At 36.2% G+C, this 23,469-nt stretch overlaps 1 protein-coding gene across 4 annotated transcripts in view; it reads right to left on the bottom strand.

Annotated features, from left to right (window-relative positions):
* The window catches only part of CCDC7 (coiled-coil domain containing 7), a 326,255-nt gene that overhangs the window by 186,377 nt on the left and 116,409 nt on the right, over positions 1-23,469 (bottom strand). For all 4 annotated transcript variants that reach the window (XM_089906460.1, XM_089906462.1, XM_089906463.1 and 1 more), the window contains exons 18-19: positions 12,558-12,668; positions 7,260-7,370 (exon numbers count right to left, since the gene is read on the bottom strand). In XM_089906460.1, the coding sequence (XP_089762586.1) occupies positions 7,260-7,370; positions 12,558-12,668 (222 nt within the window). The remainder of the gene's footprint in view (positions 1-7,259; positions 7,371-12,557; positions 12,669-23,469) is intronic.

Below are 23,469 nucleotides of genomic sequence, written 5' to 3'. Positions count from 1 at the left end.
AAGATACATCCCCAGCGAAGGTTTGAGAAGTATCAGAACCTCCATGTCAGGCTGATTAGTCAAGGTGTTCCCCTGTATCTGAAAAGACTGAGAGAGACAGCTATGTTTTCAAATTCCCAAATCTCAACAAAATATGACAAAGCATACAAAGAAACATGGAAACGTGTCCCAATTACGGGAAGAAAATAAAGTTCCAGAAACCAACCCTAAAAAACCACAGGTCTGTGAATTACCTCACAAGGAATTTTAACAACTGCCTTAAAGATTCTCAATGAGCTGAAAGAAATATAAACTAAATGAATCAGGACAATGAAGCATGAACAAAATTAGAATATCAACAAAGATATAGAAACTATAAAAAAAAAAACCTCTGGTGCTGAGCAATATAATAACTGAATTGAAAAATTCACTAAAAGGGGTTCACCATCAGACTTGATCAGGCAAAAAAAAAAAATCAGCAAACTGGGAGACAGGTCATGTGAAATCATTGTATCTGAGGAGCAAAAAGAAAAAAGAATTAAGAAAAGTGTAGAGAACATGAAGGATTTATGGGACCCTATCAGGTGGACAAAGATATGCATTATGAAAGTACCAGAAGAGAAGAGAGAAAAAAGGGAGCAGAGAGTTTATTTGAAGAAATGACAAAACTTACCAAATTTTAAAAAGAAATGGATATACAAATTCAATAAGCTTTATAAACTCCAACTAGGAAAAACCCAAAGAGACCAACACCGAAACACAATGTAGTCAAACTGTCAGAAGTCAAGGAAAAAGGGAAAATCTTAAAAGAGGCAAGAGAAATACAATTTGTCATGTGCAAGGGAGACTCTATAAGATTATAAATGAATTTCTCAGAAACCTTGAAGGCCATAAGACAGTGGGATGATACTTTCAGAGTGCCAAAAGAAAAAAACTGTCAACCAAGCATACGATATTTGGCAAAACTGTCCTTCAAAACTGAAGGGGAAATTAAGACTTTCACAGATAAACAAAAGCTGGCGGAGTTCATACCACTAGACCTGCTCTGCCAGAAATCCTAAAGGAAGTCTTTCAAGTTGAAATGAAAGGATATTAGATGGCATCATGAAGCTGTATGATAATATAAAGGTTCTGGTTAAGATAAATATATGGACAAATGTAGAAACGTATATTACTGAAATTTTGAGGCACAGCTTCCCTTTTAATTCTTATATAGAATTAGGAGAAAAAGCATAAAATAACTATAAATCTATGTTAATGGGCACACAGTATACAAAGATGTAATTTGTGACACCAATAAATAAAGTGAGGGGGAAGAGCTTTAAAGGAGTACAGTTTAGTGACTGAAGTATGTATGTGTTTGAAGTTAACTTGTTACTGGTATAAAATATATTATTGTAACCATAACGAAAACATTTATAGACTATTCATGTCATGGATACATGTTTGTATCTCCCAAAATTCATATGTTGAAGCCCTAACCTCCAATGTGATGGTTTTGGAGATGGCGGGAGGGAAGTAATTAAGGTTAAATGATATCATAAGGGTAAGACCCTGATCTGATGTGATTGTTGCCCTAATAAAAAGAGACACCAGAGCTTTCATTCTCTCTCTCTCTCTCTCCATTTGCACACAAAGAAGAGGTCATGTGGGTACACAATAGATGGTGGACACTTATGAGCCAAGAAAAGACATCTCAGAATGAAATCTAACTTACTGGCACCTAGATTTTGGACTTCACCTACAGAACTGTAATAAATAATTTTCTGTTTTTTTTTTTTAAGTGACCCTGTCTATGGCTTTCAGTTATGGCAGCCTGAGAAGACTAATACACAAAAGGAAATGAGAAGAGAATTAAAGCATGCCACTGCCAAAAAAAATCAGTGAAAGACAAAGGAAGAAAGTAAAATAGGAAATGAGGAGCAAAAAAATTATGAGACATACAGGAAATAATTAACAAAATGGCAAAAGTAAGTCCTTTCCTAACCAACTGTATGCCAACTAATTGGATAACCTAGAGAAATGGATAAATTCTTAGAAACACACAACCTACCAATGTAAGTGGGTTAAACTCCCTGGACACAGAGTAGCTGTACATATAAAAAATAAGACCCACCTATAATGCTGTCTACAAGAGATTCACTTAGGTCTAAGGACATATATAGACTGAAAGTGAAAGGATGGGAACAGATACCCCATGCAAATGATAACCAAAAGAGAATAGTGATGGCTATACTATAATATCAGACAGAAGAGACTTTAGTCAAAACCTGTTAAAGAGACAAAGTAAGACATTATATGATAATAAAAAGGTCAATTCTCCAGGAATATGTAACATTATAAATATAAACATTATAGTGTTTATATATGTAAACATATATTCATCAGAAATGAGAACTCCTAAATACATGAAGAAAACATTAACCAGATTGAATGGAGAAATAGACCATAAAACAAAAATCGTAGGAGACTTCAATACCTCATTTTCAATAATGGAAAGAACAACCAGAAAAAAGATCAATAAGAAAATTAGAGGATTTGAACAACACTATAGGCCAATTGGACATTATAGATATATGCAAAAAAACCTCCACCTAACAACATCAGAATACATTTTTCTCAAGTACACATGGAACATTCTCCAGGATACTGTTATTACGCAAAATAACTTTTCTGATCACAATGGAAAGAAACTAGAAATTAATAGTAGCAGAAACACTTGAAAATCCACAAATATGTGGGAAATATAAAAATATATTCTCAAAAAAAACAATGGGTGAAGTAGAAATTGCGAGAGAAATTAGAAATTATCTTGAGACAAATGAAAATGAAAACACAACATAACAAAATATATGCAATGCAATGAAAGCAGTGCTAAGAGGGAAATTTATAGCTATGAATGCTTACATTAAAAAAGAAGAAATGTTTCAAATAAACAACCTAACTTTACAACTCAAGGAACTAGAAAAAGAAGATAAAACTATACCCAAAGATAGCAGAAGGAAGGAAATAATAAAGATTAGAGCAGAGGTAAGTGAAACAGAGAAGAGAAAAACAATAAAGAAAATGAATAAAACCAGGAGTTGGTTTTTTGAAAAGACCAACAAAATTGAAAACATTTAGTTAGATAGCTAAGAAAAAAGGGAAAAGACTCAAATAATTAAATAAGAAATGAAAGAAGAGGCATTACAACCAATGCCATAGGAATAAAAATTATTATAAGAGAACATTATGAACTGTATGCCAACTATCTGAAGTACCTAGAAAAAAATGAATTCTAAGAAACACAACCTACTAACTGAATCATGAATAAACAGAATATCTGAAAGAACAGTAACTAGTAGATTAAATCAGTAATCAAAAACCTCCCGACAGATAGAAACTCAGGACCAGACAGCTTCACTGCAGAAGGCTACCAAACATTAACAACAACAACAACAAAATTAACACTAGTCCTCATCAAACTCATCCAAAAAAATGAATAGGAAAACTTTTAAACTCATTCTATGAAGCCAGTATTAACCTGATACCAAAGTCAGACAAAGGGATTATATGAAAGGAAAATTACAGGCCAGTATACCTGATGAACACAGATGCAAAACTCAACAATATACTAGCAAACAGAATTCAAGAGCTCATTAAAAGGATTAAATACCACATCCAAGTGGGATTTATTCCTGGAATGCAAGGTTGATTTAATACATGAAAATCAATTAATGTGACACATCACATTAATAGCATGAAGGAATAAAAAAACACACATGACCATCTCAACTGATACAGAAAATTAAACATCCTTTTATGATTAAACAAAACACTCAACAAACTAAGATTAAAAGCAAAATACCCACATATAATAAAGACTATATAAGCAAAGCCCACAGCTAACATCACACTCAGTGGTGAAAAACTAAAAACTTCCTTTGAGATAAAAAATAAGGCAAGGATGCCCACTCTCACCACTTCTATTCAACATAGTACTAGAAGTCCTAACAACAGCAACTGGGCAAAAAAAGAAATACAAGATATAAAAATTAGAAAGGAAGAAGTAAAATTATCTGTTCATAGATAAAATGTCCTTATACATAGAAAACCCTAAAGATTCACACATGCATACACACACAAAAAAACCCCAGGAGAATTAATAAATGAATTCAGCAAAGTTTCAGGGTACAAAATCAACATGTAAAAATCAGTTACATTTTTACAAACTATTAATGTACAATATGAAAAGTAAACTATGAAAACAATTCATCAAAAATAATAAAATATGTAGGAATAAACTTAACCAAGGAGGCAAAATGCATGTACACTGAAAACTATAAAACACTGCTGAAATCAACCTACCTAAGGAGGCAAAAGACCTGTGCATGCAAAACTATAAAGTATTGATGAAAGAAATCAAAGATGATACAGGTGGAGAGATATACCATGTTCTTGGATTGGAAGAATCAATATTGTGCAAATGACTATACTACACAAAGCAATCTACAGATTCAATGCAATCCCTATCAAATTACCAATGGCATTTTTCACAGAACTAGAACAAAAAATTTTGCAATTTGTATGGAAACACAAAAGACCCCAAATAGCCAAAGCAATCTTGAGAAAGAAAAACAGAGCCAGAAAAAAAAGGAACAGTAAAAAAATAAAAATAAAACGGAGCCAGAGAAATCAGGCTCCTTGTCTTCAGACTACACTACAAAGCCACCGTAATCAAGACAGCATGGTACTGGCAAAAAAACATAAATATAGATCAATGGAATAGGATAGAAAGCCCAGAGATAAACCCATGCACCTATGGTCACCTAACCTATGACAAAGGAGGCAAGAATACACAATGGAGAAAAGACAGCCTCTTCAATAAGTCGTGCTCGGAAAACGGACAGCTACATGTGAAAGAATGAAATTAGAACACCATAACACAAAAATAAACTCAAAGTGGATTAAAGACCTAAATGTAAGGCCATACACTATAAAACTCTTAGAGGAAAACATAGGCAGAACATTCTTTGACATAAATCACAGTGAGATCTTTTTTGACCCACCTCCTAGAGAAATGGAAATAAAAACAAAAATAAACAAATGGGACCTAATTAAACTTAAAACCTTTGCACAGCAAAGGAATCCATAAACAAGATGAAAAGACAACACTCAGAATGGGAAAAGATACTTGTAAATGAAGCAACTGACAAAGGATTAATCTCCAAAATATACAAACAGCTTATGCAGCTCAATATCAAAAAAAGACCCAATCAAAAAATGGAGACCTAAATAGACATTTCTCCAAAGAAGACATATAAATGCCCAACAAACAAATGAAAAGATGCTCAACATCACTAATTATTAGAGAAATGCAAATCAAAACTACAATGAGGTATCACCTCACATTGGTCAGAATGGCCATCATCAAAAAAATCTACAAACAGTAAATGCTGAAGAGGGTGTGGAGAAAACGGAACCCTCTTGCATTGTTGGTGGGAATGTAAATTGATACAGCCATGATGGAGAAAAGTATGGAGGTTCCTTAAAAGACTAAAAATATAACTACCATATGACCCAGCAATCCCACTACTGGGCATATACCCAGAGAAAAACAAAATTCAGAAAGCTATATGCACCCCAATGTTCAGTGCAGCACTACTGACGATAGCCACAACATGGAAGTGAAGCCAGAAAGAGAAAAACAAATATCGTATATTAACGCATATATGTGGAATCTAGAAAAATGGTATAGACGATCTTATTTGCAAACTAGAAACAGAGACACAGACTCGCGAACAAACGTATAGATACCAAGGGGGAATGGAAGGGGATGGGATGAATTGGGAGATTGGGATTGACATATATACACTATTGATACTATGTATAAAATAGACAACTAATGAGAACCTACTGTATAGTACAGGGAACGCTACTAAATGCACTGTGGTGACCTAAATGAGAAGGAAATCCAAAAAGGAGGGGATATATGTATACGTATAGCTGATTCACTTTTCTGTAGAGTAGAAACTAATACAACATTGTAAAGCAACTATACTCCAATAAAAATTAATTAAAAAAAACACTGCTGAAAGAAATTAAAGAAGAGACAAATAAATGAAAAAACATCCCATGTTCCTGGATTTGAAAACTTAATATAGTTAAGGTCTCAGTACTACTCAAAGCAATCTGCAGATTCAGTGTAATCCCTATAAAAATCCAAGTGCATTTTTTGCAGAAGAAGTAGAAAAACGCATGCTAAAATTTATACAGGATCTCAAAGGATCCCAAATAGCCAAAACATCTTGAAAAAGAATAACAAATTTATACGTCTAGCATATACTAATTTCAAAACTTATTACAAAGCACAGGTAATCAAAATAGTGTGGTAGGGGCATAAAGACAGACATACAGACCAATGGAATAGATTAAAGAGCTTAGACCCTCACATGTATAGCTGATGACCTTTAATAAGGGTGTCAAGACCAATCAATGGGGAAAGAACAGTGTCTCCAAGAAATAGGTGAATAAACTGATATCTACATGTAAAACAATAAAGTTGGATGTTTACCTTACATCATACACAAAAATTAATTCAAAATGGGTTAAAGACTGAAACTTAAGACCTAAAACTATAAAATTTCTTGAAGAAAACATATGGAAAAATCTCATGATGTTGAATTTGACCATTCCCTTTGGTCCCTGTGATCCACATCTCCTGTTTGAGTTACAGGTCTCAGCGCCTCTTTGTTCACCAACTATGAACTATGACTAAAGGACACTGCCACAGACGGGTCAGTTAACTGCTGAACTTATGGACCCAAATCTCCTGGAGAGAGCTCAGAAGTGTACACCCTTTAAGAGTCAGTTGATGGTCTGTTATTGAATCATACTGAGTACATAACCCAAGGCCTTAAAATAATCTTAGTACTAGAAATCTCAATCAAAAGGTATCAATACTTTTGTTTCTGTTCTCTAATTATCTTAGGGTATTAACACTTTAGGTCAAAGTAGAAATTTTCTATGAAATATATGCCCAGGACTTCCCTGCTGGTCCTGTGGTTAAGACTCTGCACTTCTACTGCAGGGGGCGTGGGTTTGATCCCTGGTTGGGGAACTAAGAGCCCACATGCCATGCAGTGAGGCCAAAAAATTAAAAATAAATAAATTGACTTAATTTAAAAAATAAAATAAAATAAAATACATGCCCAAATACATATCCATGAACCAAACAAAAAAGCTCATTTGATGAGTTTAATTTAAAATATTTTAAAATTTTCTATAATTACTATACTTACTAGTGTGTCCTTCCCTTCTGAGATTTCTTCCTTTCTTTACTTGCTGTTGGATTTTTGACACTGAATCTTGATTCTCATGCATAAGCTTCTTATCTGGTACTTTATCATGAGCTTCAAAAAGAGATACATTCACTCCACTTAAATGGGAAAATAGATTTATTGTGAAATCTCTAATTTCAAATTTATAATAATTATGCAGCAGCATCTTCTCTCATTTTTATAAAGTTTTACGTAAATTGCCACAATGCTAGATCCACATGAAAATTGCGAGATCATTTTTGATAGATGTACGTTGAAACGGTCTCAGTGTTTCATAAACATTCCTAGGCATCAAATATGTTTTATATTAGTCTCTAGTTTTCTTGCGTTATTTATACTTTAGGTAAATACATATTTATAGGCCAAACAATGAAAACGTGTACATACTACCACATGTAAAATAGATAGCTAGTGGGAAGCAGCCGCACAGCACAGGGAGATCAGCTTAGTGCTTTGTGACCACCTAGAGGGGTGGGATAGGGAGGGTGGGAGGGAGACACAAGAGGGAGGAGATACGGGGATATATGTATATGTATAGCTGATTCACTTTGTTATAAAGCAGAAACTAACACACCATTGTAAAGCAATTATACTCCAATAATGATGTTAAAAAAAACACAAACCTATGTTGACTTCTTAAAAAAAAAAAAGAAAATGTGTAAGTACAAGTTTTTCATTACAGTATTATGTGTAATTGCAAAATAGCTAAAAGCAACAAAATATATAAGCATAGAAGATTGGTTGAATAAATTAAAGTATATATTATAAACTACGGTGAAGTATAAATTATGGTATATGATGTAGTATAACAAGTGTACCTACTACTGTAAAAGAAATGCAAAAGGTCTCTATAAAACGAATTGGAGGGATTTCTAGGAGGCAACAATAAATGAAAAAAAAACTGAAATAAAGAATATCTAGGGCTTCCCTGGTGGCGCAGTGGTTGAGAGTCTGCCTGCCGATGCAGGGACACGGGTTCGTGCCCCGGTCCGGGAAGATCCCACATGCTGCGGAGCATCTAGGCCCGTGAGCCATGGCCGCTGAGCCTGCGCATCCGGAGCCTGTGCTCCGCAACGGGAGAGGCCACAACAGTGAGAGGCCCGCGTACCACACACACAAAAAAGAAACCTTTTCTGTAAAAGACTTGGTAGAGTGGGATGCAAAAAAAAAAAAAAAAAAAAAAAATCACAAAAAATTTAGTAGGTTTTTCCCCTAGTATCAGCTAAGTGACTGAAACAATTTTAGAAGCATTATAGGATGGAGTGAATATATAAATGTGTTGATGTTGCTCAAAGTCAGGATTCTCACTGTGGAAGGACATCCACATATAAAATGAAGGCAGGCAAAAACAAGCCCTAGGGGTATTAACTGGAATTGAAGGTGCCTGTAAGAACTCATAATTTCTAAATATGCCTATGTATGTGTATATGCATATATATGTTCACTTTTATGTGTATGTAGGTATAGGTACGTATGAATGTGTGCGTGCATGTGTGTGTGTGTGTGTGTGTGTGTGTGTGTGTATACATACACTGAGGCTCCAACTGCAAGTCAAAACCCTGTATATGATCTTTCAGCCCCATAAGCAATTACAAACCTACCTGGCAGTTCTTATAGGGAAAAGCTTCCAACCCCACAATGACTTGATGTATACACTGCAGGCACTAGAAGTAGCTGCAGTCAGGCTGACCCTTAACCTCCACTTCTAGATGACCATGATCTTACATTTATCTGCATTCTGGCCTAGGAACCTCCATTCAGAGGTTCAGATGTACTGAACCTGTACTGTTCAGATGCCTCTACCTACACCACCTTAAAGATAGACCTGGAAGACACTGTTCTCAGTCTGATTCGGTGTAAAGCACTTATCTGCTCCAAACTCTGCCTCCTCATCCTTCCCCTGGGCCCAGTGTCCTTAAAACAGCAGGAGCCTTTTGTTTGGGGCAGTGAGATGTTGCCCCCACTCTCTCCTGTCTATAATGATACACCTGACCCTTGCCTAGTGCTGTTCTGTGGGGAAAATGGAAGACTGGTAGAGCTTCAGCCCTCTTCTGTTTAGATTCTTGCTTATACTATCAGAGTAAGTGAAAAAAGGCAGAATTTTACTTTGTTTAGTTTGTTATCTTAATTGGCCAACTTGACAACCGGCAGCTCTCTAGCTCTCTGAGAAACAGGTACAGTGAGCAAAGTGATCAATATAATGCTGTAGATCCTACAAATGCTGTAGATCCTACACACTTTTAGGAGGTGTGAGAGATTTGGGCCACCCCTGGACTTTGCAAATGGATCAACTGCAAGAGTGTGAGGATCCAATGGGACACTTAGCCTGTGAGCCTCAGAAAGTGCTGGTGGAGGCCACAGAGCACTCTTAGAAAGTTCTCACAAATTGTTAAATAAGACTTTCAGTTTGAAGGGAACATTGGACCTTCACTTTAGCCTCCAAACTCTGGTCAAGTTCCACTGAGTCAAATTAGAGATCTAACAGAGGGACTCTTAAGAGAGCTAAGGAAACAATTCCCTAGCTAATGGCTATGGTTCTCCAGAGACAGACCTAAAAGTCATCAGAGACCCTGAAAGCTGAGTTATACTCTATGACTATTGTTAGTTCTAAGTCCTGACACCGAGACTCATGCCTTTAATATAAAAGAATGTATAGGACTTTGGAATCACTTTGCCCAGTGACCTGGAGAGAACTTAAGACTTGGGTCTTACCAGACTCAGATTTCTAAGTTCACTTTTGTGAATCCTATTGGTTAACAAGCTCAATCAAATTTCCTCATAAGTTGTGTCAGTCAGTTGTGACACAGTCAGATCCTAATTGGCAAATTTTCAGGCATGCAGAAATTGCTGCCCAGAAAGAAAAAGTGATGTAAAAATGGTAATAATGCTCCCTCTACTGGATGTTATGGGCAATGACCTTACCTAAAAATCTATGGGCCTGATTACCATACAGTGGGGTCTGAAAGCAGTAAATTAATGCTCTCCACCAAGGTACTCATTGTTAGATGATGGGCCATGAGGACCCAGCATGTAGCCCCACTACAGTCCACTTTGTGGTGGCCACTATGAATAATGCAAGTGCTATTCTCGCTACCTTTATCAGTGAATTCTGAGATGGATCAAAGAACTCCACATACACTGACCCTGATCACAGCTTTCAAAAATAAAAAACAAGGGCTTCCCTGGTGGCGCAGTGGTTGAGAGTCCGCCTGCTGATGCAGGGGACACGGGTTCGTGCCCCGGTTCGGGAAGATCCCACATGCCGTGGAGCGGCTGGACCCGTGAGCCACGGCCGCTGAGCCTGAGCGTCCGGAGCCTGTGCTCCGCAATGGGAGAGGCCACAACAGTGAGAGGCCCGCATACCACAAAAAAAAAATAAAAATAAATAAAAAACAAGATTGGGTTATACCAAGGTTCCTACATCCCCAGTGAAGATATATGAGGGCCTATTCCAGTACAAATTGCAGGCAGGCGAGAATTACATTTCTTGGGCCTTTTGGATGGCGGTACACTGATAACTGTAATCCCCACAAGCCCTGGCACCAGGATGAGGGGAAAACAGATAATGCTGTCTGGTTTGGGGCCACCACCACAAAGAGAAACCTTTTCCAGGCCACACTACCGTACAGTGCATTGTTATGGCCTCTACTACTGAATATATTGTCGGTATAGATGTATTATTTACGTGACCCACCACTCGCATCCACTCTCATGTTGTGACGGGATTTGCTGCAGTTAGGATATTTTAATGGGGCAGGTGGAAGATCTTGAGCGACCCAACTACCAGAACCTAGTGCCCGTATCTACCAAAAACAATACTGACTCCCTGGGTGTAAAAAAGAAATAACTGCCCTTGTTGCTGAGCTTAAAGAAGCCAACAAATTCCATAGACTACTTCTCCATTTAACAGGCCTGTGCACAAAACGTCAGGTGCCTACAGACTAAGTAATTAAGGCTGCACAGAGTGTTAGTACCAACCTGGCACTGTGACTGTCACAGAAGCTATTGCCCAAGGTGAAGGAACTTGGTATACAGCAACCAACAACTTGAACTCTCTCTTCAGCATCCTTCGTCATGCAAATGACCAGGATCAGTTCACCCTTATGTAGAATTAATTGAAATATGCCACTAATGTCCTTCCACAGGGCTCCCTAAATTCCCCATCTGCCTATCTTCAATGGATAGAGCATGACTTAGAAAAAGTCCCACTCACAGAGGGAATAATAGCTTTCTACTATATTGATGACATCCTTCTGGTGGGCCCAGGCAAAGGCACCATCCCACAGGACTGCACACCCTGTTGATCCATATGTGGCAACATGGCTGGGTCATTAATATAGACAAGGACTTAGTATCCAAGTGAAATTCCAGGGTAGCAGATAAAAATCTTACTCTAGAGGAGATGTTTGCATATCTTTTGGCCCTCCCTTCCCCAAATTATAAAAAAAAAAAAAAGTCTGAATATTGATGGGACTCTCTGACTACTAACACATTTGCATTCTGCCCACAGGGGTTTGATGGCACATATCTGTGGGGTTAGCATAAATGCTATTACCTCTGAGTGGAGACCCAACCAACAGGATGCTCTGGAGGACTTCCATCAGGCCATTCAAGCTGCCTTCCCTCGGACCCACCTGATCCCCATTTGGTTTTTAACTTACTGACCTCTTTTCACCCATCGAAGCCTATAGCAAAAAGACACTGACATAGGTGAGAGGCACCCACTGATCTTTTGGAGCAGAAATTTCCCAGGTCGGCTGAAAGGTACACAGCCTTAGTGAGACAACTATTGACCTATTATTGCCCTTAATGGATACTGAGGATGAAATAGTCTTATGATCAGAAATTCCAACCAAATTGTATCAATAATTTCAAGTTTTGCTCTCTAGTTGTCTTAGGGTATTCATACTTTAAATCAACATGTATGGCTTCCCTGGTGGCGCAGTGGTTGAGAGTCCGCCTGCCGATGCAGGGGACACGGGTTCGTGCCCTGGTCCGGGAAGATCCCACATGCCGCAGAGCAACTGGGCCCGTGAGCCATGGCCGCTGAGCCTGCGCGTCGGGAGCCTGTGCTCCGCAACGGGAGAGGCCACAACAGTGAGAGGCCCGCGTACCGCAGGAAAAAAAAAAAAAAAAATCAACATGTAAAATTTCTGCAAAACAAATGCTGAGATATTATCTTCAGGAAGCAAAGAAAAAAGATCTTCTGATGAGTTTAATTTAAAATAATATGAAGTTATTTATAATTATTGTACTTACTAGAGAGTCTTTCCCTTTTGAAAGTTCTTTGTTTCTTTACTTGTGTTTGGCTTTTTGACACTGAATCCTGATGGTTAAGCATAAGCTTTTCATCTGATGCTTCATCATAACCTACATCAAGAAATGCATTTAGCCCACTGAATAGAAAATATATATCTATTGTGAAATACCTAAGCTTCAACTTTATACAAGTGTACAGCAGAACTTTCTTTCATTTTGATAAAGTTAAAAATAAATTACCATAATGCTAGGTATGACATGAAAATTGTGAGAAAAGTTTTAATGAGTGTTTTAAATATATTTCTATTAGTCTCTAGTTTTCTTCGGTTATTTATACTTTAGGTTACAATCATAGGCCAAACAATGAAGACACATATGCACAAGGTTACTTATCAGAGCATCATTTGTAATTGCATAATATTCAAAACCAGCTAAATATTCACAGACTATTGCTTGAATAACCTAAGAAATATACTATAAACTATAATATACAGCTGTAAAAATGAATGAAAAAGTTTTCTAGAAACTGACATGAAAGAATTTCCAAGAAAGAATGTTAAGTGAAAAATAAAAGTGAAAAAGCAGATATCTAGCATATTACCTCTGAGGTAAGAAAGAAGGGGAAGGGGGAAAATTAAGAAAAATAGAGACACTTACATTTACAAAATGAAATACAGAAATAATAAATCAGAAAACGATATAATAGATGGTTACTTGCAACAGAAGGGGTAAACTGGGGAATGTAGGGGAAGGGATTCAGGAAAAGATGATCTCTCTCTCTCTCTCTCTCTCTCTGTCCCTCCCTCTCCCTCTCCCTCTCCCTCGGTCTCTTTTGAAAGTAGGTTGATATTCTATATATTCCAAAAAATTATATTAACAAGAATATGACGAGTACACTAAACAGGAAAGCAACTTAAGAAATAAATCAACTGAACTTAAATTAAAAAGGCACTAATCCAACTAACTCATGAATACAGTACTACACTCTCAAATCTTGGGTAAGAGAAATAAAATCATGAAATATTTTACATGGTTTATTTTTCTAATGATATAAGCTAATCAGTCAGTTCTAAAACATTTTTAGAGTTTTACAGGATTGAGCAAACAAGTAAATAGGCTGATGTTGTGCGAAGTCAGGATTTACACTATGAAAGAAGGGACATGCACACAGAAGTGGAAGAAGGCAAGAACAAGCCTTGAGGGGACAGATTAGAATTGAAAGTATCTGTAAGAAACTCGTAATTTCTAAATATGTCTATGTATATATGCATGCACATACACACATGTGTGTGTTTGTAGGTATATGTATGTATGAATATGTATATGTATGTGTGTATAAATATATATATACACATATAGACACACACGTGTATTTGTATTTTCTAGTCTGACTGCTCAATGTACCTCAAAGCTACCCCAGTACCAATGGGCACAAGTAGTTTTCAGATCTTGGTTTCTAATAACATTTCCCATTAAAAAAAATCACGGCTCCTAGGAAAAAGAGCTGATTCCAGCTATGAGACAGGAAATGTGCAAGACAGGAAATGTGCAAGACAGCATGGGACATCTTGTCATACTAAACTAAACAGTAGGGAATTTCTCAATGACTACTCATACTAGGGTCATGTCATAAAGCCATAGTAATTATCTTGGAGAAATTCCTACTTGCTAATGCTAGGATAATCTTAGAACTAAAAAAAGAAGAATAGTATGAGTTATAAAATCATACAAAGTAATTTAATTAGAAGTTTAAAAGAAGAGAGTGCCAAGGGCACAGTCCACTATTCACCAGTTAGAATTAGAATTCATGATTTCTGTCTACTCTGATTTCAGGAGAATGATTGCTCTGGGATTTGAAGAAGCATTAGAAGCCTGTCAATAACACAGTACTATTGTTATCAGTGTTGTTATTGTTCTGTAAAAAGCTGAATTTTTTAAAAGGGAAGGAACTACGTTGGATTCCATCAGAAACTTGTGAAAATGTCTGTCCGGGACCACTTTAAGTTCTCGAGTTTATGTCTTAATTATCAAAATGATTCTTTGAAGCACAAAATATTATTCCTTCATCTGTACATGAGAAAACTGAGGGACAGAGAAGGTAATTAGTTTAACCAAAGTTATATGATTAATAACTGGCTGAGCTTGAATTCATACCCAAGAAGTTCAGCTCCAGAGCCTGAGCTCTAAACTACTACTTTTACTTCTTCCAGTAAATACAAGAAATACAAAAAGAATATAACTATAGAAAATAGAAGATATTTTAAAATTATAAGACAATATTTTATATATCTTTGTATCAAAAGTGATATAAGTCTAGACAAAGTAAATAACATTCTCACAAAATATATTACCAAATATATTTAATGAAATACAAAAAAACTTGAATAGACTAATATCCTCAGGGGAAAATACTGAAAATCTACTGCTAAAAATGTCATAAGGCTAAAGAGTTTTAGGGGAAATGTCTATGAAACCATCAAGGATTACAGAATATCTATGCTATATAACCTATAAAAAATTTAGAAAAAGACACATTTTTCTCCATTTCATTTTACAATGCTAACAGTACCCTGATGCCCAAACTAAAGAAGAACAGAACAAAAAATCAGCCATATCATTTATGATTGTATCATTGCAAACTGTATAAATTGAGATAGGTGAGATTATGTTGAAGTAACAAACAATTGTAAAATTCCAGTGGCTTAAATACAAAGATCTATTTCCTGTCCCTACTCCATGTTCATTAAAGTTTACCTAGAGGTTCTGCTCAACATTATCACTTTGGAACTAGGGCTGATATAAATCTTACTATCTGCAACATTCCTAGCCACAGCAGCAAAGGAAAAGAGAGAATGAAGGGAAGCACACACTGGCCCCTAATGCTTCCACACATGACCAATTCATGCTAAACTGACCTAAGGAAATCACATGGCCACATCTAAGTTAAGAAGTCAAGACGGTGACATCAGGAAGATGGCAGAACAGAAAACCCTAGACTCTCCTCCCCATGGAGATACCAATTCAACAACAATACAAGGACCAATTCTCTTTGTGAGAAATGCAGAGACCAGGTGAGAGGTTCCTGCAGAATGGGTCGAAGATGAACCAGCAACACAGAAGCCAGAAGGTAAATTTGTGACGCCCTCTAGCAATAATTCTTCCTCCTATCTCAGCACCACTAATCAGGAGGAAAATGTCAGCTCCCAGCTTGCCCCTGGGAAGTGAAGAAAAGGACTAAAACATGTGTCCAAAGCTCAGACTTTTTGGGGGGCTACTGTGGGACTGGTTTCTGTCTGGCTTGAATCTCAACACTGAAAGGAAAGGGCCCAAGGTTGGGAGCTGCTGAGAACAAAGGTGATAATATGAGCTAGTATACACTCAGTGAGTACACTCAACATGAGCTAGTATACAAGCAGGCAACCCCCCCCCATCCCAGCTTCTTCCTGGGGAGGGTAAGAATTGGAACATTCACCCACATTTCAGCTTTTCAGGGGGATGCCTGAGGCCCTAGCTTCTGTATTGCCTGCCTTGATGTACTAATGGGACCCAGAATATTCTAGTTGTTTAGGGACCACTAAGAACAAAGATGACAGTTTAGACTAGTATGCACTCAAAAGTCAAAGCTCCTCTCCCCAGCTCAGAACAATGCATTTGAGAAACAGTTTCAAGATTCTCCCTGGGGAAGGAAAGAGAAGACTCAAATATATGTCCGATGTTCAGACTTTTCAAAGAACTATGCCAAGGGACTGTTATCTGTCTTGTATCTCTCAGAGCACTGACCAGCCTCCACATACACTACAAGCCTGGGGACTGCTGAAAACAAAACCAACAAACAAGAGTTGGGTGGTAGGCTGCTGCTCCACAGGGTCTGCAGAACAGCAGAGAGATACCAGAGGGAGCAAGAGATCATGAACTCCTGTAAAAAAGAGAACCCCTTCTAATTAAGAATTTACATACACAAGTCCAGGGAAGACACATCAACACAACAGGTGTGACAGGTCTCCAGAACCTCTAGCCTGGCTGATTGGAGAAGGTTTTCCTCCGTATGAATCCAGTCTGTACAGAGGTGGTAGATTTTTCACATGTGCAGACACTAACACATAGTGTCAAGGAGCAAGAAGAAAGAAACACGGCCCAATAAAAGGCTCCAGAAACTTATCTTAAAGAAATGTATGTATATGAATTACCTGACAAAGATTTCAAAATGCCAATCATAAAAACTCTTAACTACCTCAGTAAAATGTTGCAAGAACAAAATGAGTATTTTAACAAAGAGAGAGAAAATACTTTAAAAAACACCACACAAATTTTGGAGCTAAAAAATACAATAACTGAAATTTAAAATTCAGTAGAGGGGTTCAATACGAGATTTGATAAAACAGAAGAAAGAATCAGCAAACTTGAAGACAGGTCATTTGAAATTATCCTATCATAGAAAGAAAAAAGATAAAAATGAAAAAGTAAAGAACTGAAAGGGCAAATGGTACATTATAAAACAAAGCAGTATACACATTACAGAGTCTCAGAAGAAGACAGAAAGGGAAAGAAAGTTTATTTGAAAATAATCGCTTAAAACTCCCCAAATCTGGGAGATAAAATTGATACCCCATTTGAAGAAACCTAAATGTCTCCAAAAAGGAAACCTAAAGAAGTTCACACCAAGGTACATTATAATCGAAGCATCAGAAGTCTAAAACAAAGAGAGAATTTTGAAATCAGTAAGAGAAAAGTGACTTCTCACATACAAGGAACCCCTACAATACTACCAACAGATTACTCAGCAGAAACCCTGAAGACAACAAAGGAGTGGGATGATATATTAAAAGTGCTGAAAGAAAAAAAAATCCTGCCAACTAATAGTACTCTATCCAGCAAAACAATTCTTAAAAAACAAAGCAAAAATAAAGACTTTCCCAGATAAACAAAAGCTTGAGAGCTTATCACCACTAGACCTGCCCTATAAGGAATACCAGAGAGAGTCGTTCAAACTGAAATTAATGGAATCTAAACAGAAACACAAAAGTATACAAAACACAGACTATAAAAACATGTTAATAAATACAAAATATAAAAAAGATATAATTTGTGACAACAAGAACATTAAAAGGAGAGTAAAACAGTAGAGTTATTGTGTGAAATTGAAATCAAATTGTTGTCAATATAAAATAGACTGTTATAACTATAGAATGCTTTATGTAAGCCCTATAGTAACCACAAAGAAAATATCTATAGAAGATATGTAGGAAAAAATAAGAAAGTAATGAAAATGAAAATTTAAAAAAAATCAATAGAACAAAAAGGAAAGAGCAAGAGAGGAAAACAGAGACAGAAAGCTAAAAAGAGACCCAAAAAATTAACAAAATGATCAGAGTAAATCTTTCCCTATCAATAATGACTTTAAATAAAAATACACTCCCCAGTCAAAAGATACCTATTTTTGACACACACACACACACACACACACACACACACACACACAGAAAGATACCAATTTTTAAAAATTGAATCAATTTTTTTAAAGACCCATCTATATGCCATCTATAAGAAAATAACTTTATGTTTAAAGACATAAACAGGCTGAAAGTGAAGTAATGAAAAAGATATTCCATAAAAATGCTAACTAAGTGAGAGAAAGAGTGACAAAACTTGTATCAGACAAAACAGACTTTAAAACAAAAACTATCAAAAGATACAAAGAAGGACATCATATAATAGTAAAAGGGCCAGTTCATCAAGAAGATATAACACTTATAAATATATGTGCACCCAATATCAGAACCTCCAAACATATGAAGCAAACATTGACAACTAAAATCCACAACAGTGGATTTCAATACCCATTTTCAACAATGGATAGAACATCCAAACAAAATATCAATAAGAAAACAGAGGAGTGATATCATCAAAATGGCAAAATAAGACTTTTCTACCCTCTTCTCCCCAAAGGACACTAAGTTTTACAATTACCCACAGATGAAAGTGTCTTTGTGGAAGTCTGGGAGTATAGCAGAGAAGTTCCGGCACAGTGTTGGAGCAACTACAACAACAAAAATCCAAGATTTGATGCAAAAAAGAGGATAAGAAGACTAGTTTCTCTTTAACCACATCACTCCAAGGAAGCAAAGCTCAGTTCCAAGAGAGACTTTCTTGGCCTATGATTTCTCCCATGGAAGAAAGTGAGAGCATGTGAGTGAGTGACTGGCTTTCCCAGCTCTTCAGGATGCTGCCAAAGAGCCCAACTTCTTTCTTACCCTATCCAGAAAGGTGAGGTTTACTGAAAAACTAGAAGGTAGGGAGGTGCTTGGAGAACAGCATCCAGGACTCTTGGAGGCATCAGAGGGATGTTAATCCTACTAACCACTTTGTGGAATCATCAGGAAGCCCATCCACAAGCCACTGGGAAAGCCTCACCTGTGGATACCCTCAAGTTGCCGTGGGCACCATCAACACTAAGTGTACCTCACACACAGACACACACACACACACCACATGGCTGGATCACTTTGTGTACACTCAGTGGGAGCAAGATTGAGCCTTTGTAGATAGTGAGCATGTTCAGAAAGCTTCCTCAATTCTGCCGTATTGGGAGGAAGCATATAAAATTTTATCATTCAGCACCACTCTGGGGAAAGTAAACAAATGGGAGGGTGTCAGCACATAGCCTGGCTTTGTAGGACTGAGAGAAGGCATATAATCTTAAGAATTCCCCCTCCCTAAAAATGTGACAAGAAGTGTGGAGCAGGCACATCCCTAGAAAAAGCCTGAGAAAGCCCCAGAATACCAAGCAGATTGGACATATGAAGGTATGTCTCTCATTAAGCCAATAAGTAAAGACTGAAGGAGGTGCCTGCTTATTCAAATGCAAAGCCAGGAAAGCAAGATGCCAAGGTATATGAAAAATCAAGGAAACATGACGCTATCAAAGAAACAAATAATTCTCTAGTAACCAACCCCAAAGAAATGAATATCTACACTTAGCCTGAAAGATAATTCAAAAAAATGTTTAAGGAATCTCAGTGAGCCACAAGAAAACACAGACAGACAATCCAATAAAATCAGGAAAACAACACATGAACATAATAAGAAGTTTAACAGAGTGACAGAAAACATAGTAGAGAATCAAACAGAAATTCTGGAGCTGAAGAATACAATTAATGAAATGAAAGATGTAATAAAGAGCATCAACATCAGAATGGATCAAGCTAAAGAAAAAAAATCTGTGAAGTAGAAGATGGATTGTTTTAAATTATCCAGTAAAAGGAAAACAACAACAACAAAAGAATAAGAAAGAGTGAAGAAAGCCTACCTGAACTATGGTATACCATTAAAAGAATCTATGCATTATTGGAATTTCAGGAGAAGAGTGGGAGAAAGGGTAGAAAGCTTATTTTAAAGTAATGGTTGAGAACTTCCCATCTGGAGAGAGATTTGGACATCCAGGTTCATGAGCTAATAAGTCACCCCAAAATTTCAACCCCAAATGATCATTTCTAAGACATTATCTAAATAATGTCTAAAATCAAAGACAAATAGAGAATTTTAAAGCCAGCAATAGAAAAAAAAATTCCTCATATACAAGGGAGTCCTCATAAGGCTATCTGTGGATTTCACAGCAGAAGCCTTGTGGGCCAGAAGATAGTGGGATAATACATTCAAAGTTCTGAAAGAAAAAAAAAACTTGCAACCAAGAATATTTTAACTGGTAAAGGTATCTGTCAAAACTGAAGGACAGGCTGTCACAGACAAACAAAAGCTGAGGAAGTCAATCATCACTAGACTTGCATTATATTAGAAATGCTAAAAAAAAAGTTATTCAATGTGAAATGAAAGAATGCTAATTAGTAACACATGAACATATAATAACACTAATAAAGACAGATATATAGGCAAACTCAGAAAACTCTAATACTGTAATATGGTGGTGTGTTAATCACTCAGCTCTAGTATGAAAGCTAAAGGACAAAATTATTAAAAATAAGTATAGTTATAATAATTTGATAATGGATACACAATACAAAAAGAGGTAAACTGTTACATCAAAAACATAAAATATTGGGGGGTAGTAGAAGGGTAGCATTTCTATATGTAATCAAAGCTAAGACATTATCAGCTTAAAAAGGTTGTTATATCTGCAATATGTTTTATGTAAGCCTCGTGAAAATGACAAGCAAAATCCTACAGTTGATACATAAAAAATAAAGAAAAGGGAATCAAAGTGTACCACTACAGACAATCATTAATTCACAAAGGGAGGCAGCAAGAGAGGAAGAAAAGAACATGGGAAATACAAAATAACCAGAAAACAATAAGACACATTAGCAAGTCCTTGCCTCTCAATAAATATTTTAAATGTAAATGGAATAAATTCACTAATCAAAATGTTCAAAGTGACTGAGTGGATAAATAAAAAAATAAGATTCAACTACATGCTGCCTCCATGAGACTCACTTCATCTTTAAGGACACATAGGCTCAAAGTGAAAAGATGAAGAAGACATTCTATGCAACATGGAAACCAAAAGGGAGCAGGTATAGCTATACTCATATCAGACAAAATAGACTTTAACTCAAAAACTGTAACAAGAGACAAATAAGGTAATTATATGATGATAAAGGGGTCAATTCATCAAGAAAATAAAACAATAAATATAAATGCTCCCAACATCAGAGCACCTAAACATGTTAAGCAATACTAACAGATCTGAAGGGAAAAAAGAGAAAATAGTTCTGTTGAAGAAAGGGACTTCAACACATCACTTTCAACAATGGATAGATCATCTAGACAGAAAATCAATAAGGAAACATTGAATTTGAACTATACGTTAGACCAACGAGCTCTAACAGACATATACAAAACATTCCACCAATAGCAGCAGCAGAACATACATGCTTTTCAAGAACACACAGAACATTCTCCAGAGTAGATCATATGATAGGTAACAAAACAAATCTTAGCAAATTTAAGAACACTGAAATCATACCAAGTATATTTTCTGAACCCAATGGTTGCAGAAAAGAAATCAATAACAGGAGAAAAACTGGAAAATTCACAGGTAAGAGCAAATCAAACAATACACTCTCAAATAACCAGTGAGTCAAAGAACAAATGGAGATAAAATAAAAAATTATCTTGAAAAAAAAGAAAATAAAAACAACATGCCAAAATTTATGGGATGCATCAAAAGCAGTTCTAAGAAGAAAGTTTAAAGCAATAAACATCTATATTTAGAAAAAAGATCTCAAACAACCTAACTTTACAAGTAAGTACTAGAAAAAGAAGAAAAAAATCCAAGCCCAAAGTTATCAGAAGAAAGGAAATAAATATCAAAGCAGAAATAGAGACTAGAAGAATAATACAAAAATCAATAAAGTAACAGCTGTTTTTTTTAAAGTTAAACAAAATTGAGAAACCTTTCAACTGAGAAATAATACAACAAAGACTCAAGCAAATAAAAAATCAAAGAGGAGAAATTATAATGGACACCACAGAAATAAAAAGGATAAGAATACTATAAAAATTGTACATCACCATTGGATAATCAAGAAGAAACTGATAAATTACAAGAAACATACAGTCTATCAACACTGAATCATGGAGAAACAGAAAATCTGAACAAACCAATTAATACTAAGGAGACTGAATCAGTAATAAAAACCTCCCATCAAAGAAAAACCCAGGGTTAGATGGTTTACTGGTGAATTCTATGAAACATCTAGAGAAGAATTAATACCAACGCTTCAAAAAGTTTTCCAAAAACTGAAGATGAGAAAACACTCCCTAATTCATTTTGTGAGGTCAGCATTACCCTGATACCAAAGCCAGGTAAGAATACTACAAGAAAAGTTCTCAACAAATTGAGCATAGAAGGAACATCCCTCAACATAATAAAAGCTATATGACAAGCAAATATTAACATCATAGAAACCAAACTCACAGAAACCAAGAGTAAAATGGTGGTTACCATGGGCTTGTAAGTGGGGGAAATGGGAAGATATTGGCCAAAGGGTACACATTTCCAGGTATAAGATGAATAAGTTCTGAGGAGCTAATGTACAGCCTGGTGACTATAGTTAATGACAGTGTATTACATACTTGAAAGTTATTAAAAGAGTAGATCTTAAATGTTCTTACCACAAAAAATATTTCAGATGATTGATGTGTTAACTAACCTTATTGTGGCAATCATTTTGCAACATATGTGTGTATGATTACCATGTTTTATTCCTTAAACTTATAAAATGTTACATGTCAATTATATCTCAATAAAGCTGGGGGGTGTAAGAGGGTGAAAATAAAGGAAACAGAAGTCTTATATGTTAATCATACCTGAATAACAAATAAATAAATTAAAGAAAATCAGTCAAGAAAATAAACAATAGGAAGCCAGTCTGTAAAGAGAAGGAGAGGAAATAGTTTTTTCAAATATGCGGATAGCAACACAGGTGTCGAGGAACAACAAGAAACAGGGAAATATGACCCCAAAAAAGGAACAAAAAAAGTCTCTGGAAAACAACTCTATAAAGTTGTTGAGGATTTCAACACCGCTATAGTCCAACAAACGTACATACATTTCACCCAGCAGCAGAATACACATTATTCTTAAGTACACACAGAACCATCTCTAGGATAGATTACATGTTAGGTCAAAAACAAGTCTTAACAAATCTAAGACGACTAAAATCTTCAAGTATATTTTCCTACCACAGTGGAATGACACCACAAATTAATAGCAAAGGGAGGTCCCTGGTGGTCCAGTGATTAAGATTCAGTGCTCCCAATGCAGGGGGCCTGGGTTCAATCCCTGGTCAGGGAACTGGATCTCGCAGGCTGCAACTAAGAGCCCGCATGCCGTGACGAAAATCCCACATGCCGCAACGAACATCCTGTGTACCGCAACTAAAAGATCCTGCAT

This window comes from Delphinapterus leucas, chromosome 2 (assembly GCF_059928025.1).
Source record: "Delphinapterus leucas isolate spDelLeu-1000000601 "Yukka" chromosome 2, BTC_Dleu_Yukka2, whole genome shotgun sequence".
NCBI lineage: Eukaryota > Metazoa > Chordata > Mammalia > Artiodactyla > Monodontidae > Delphinapterus > Delphinapterus leucas.
The sequence above is the reverse complement of the archived record's forward strand: the minus strand, read 5'-3'. Positions and strand labels throughout refer to the sequence as shown.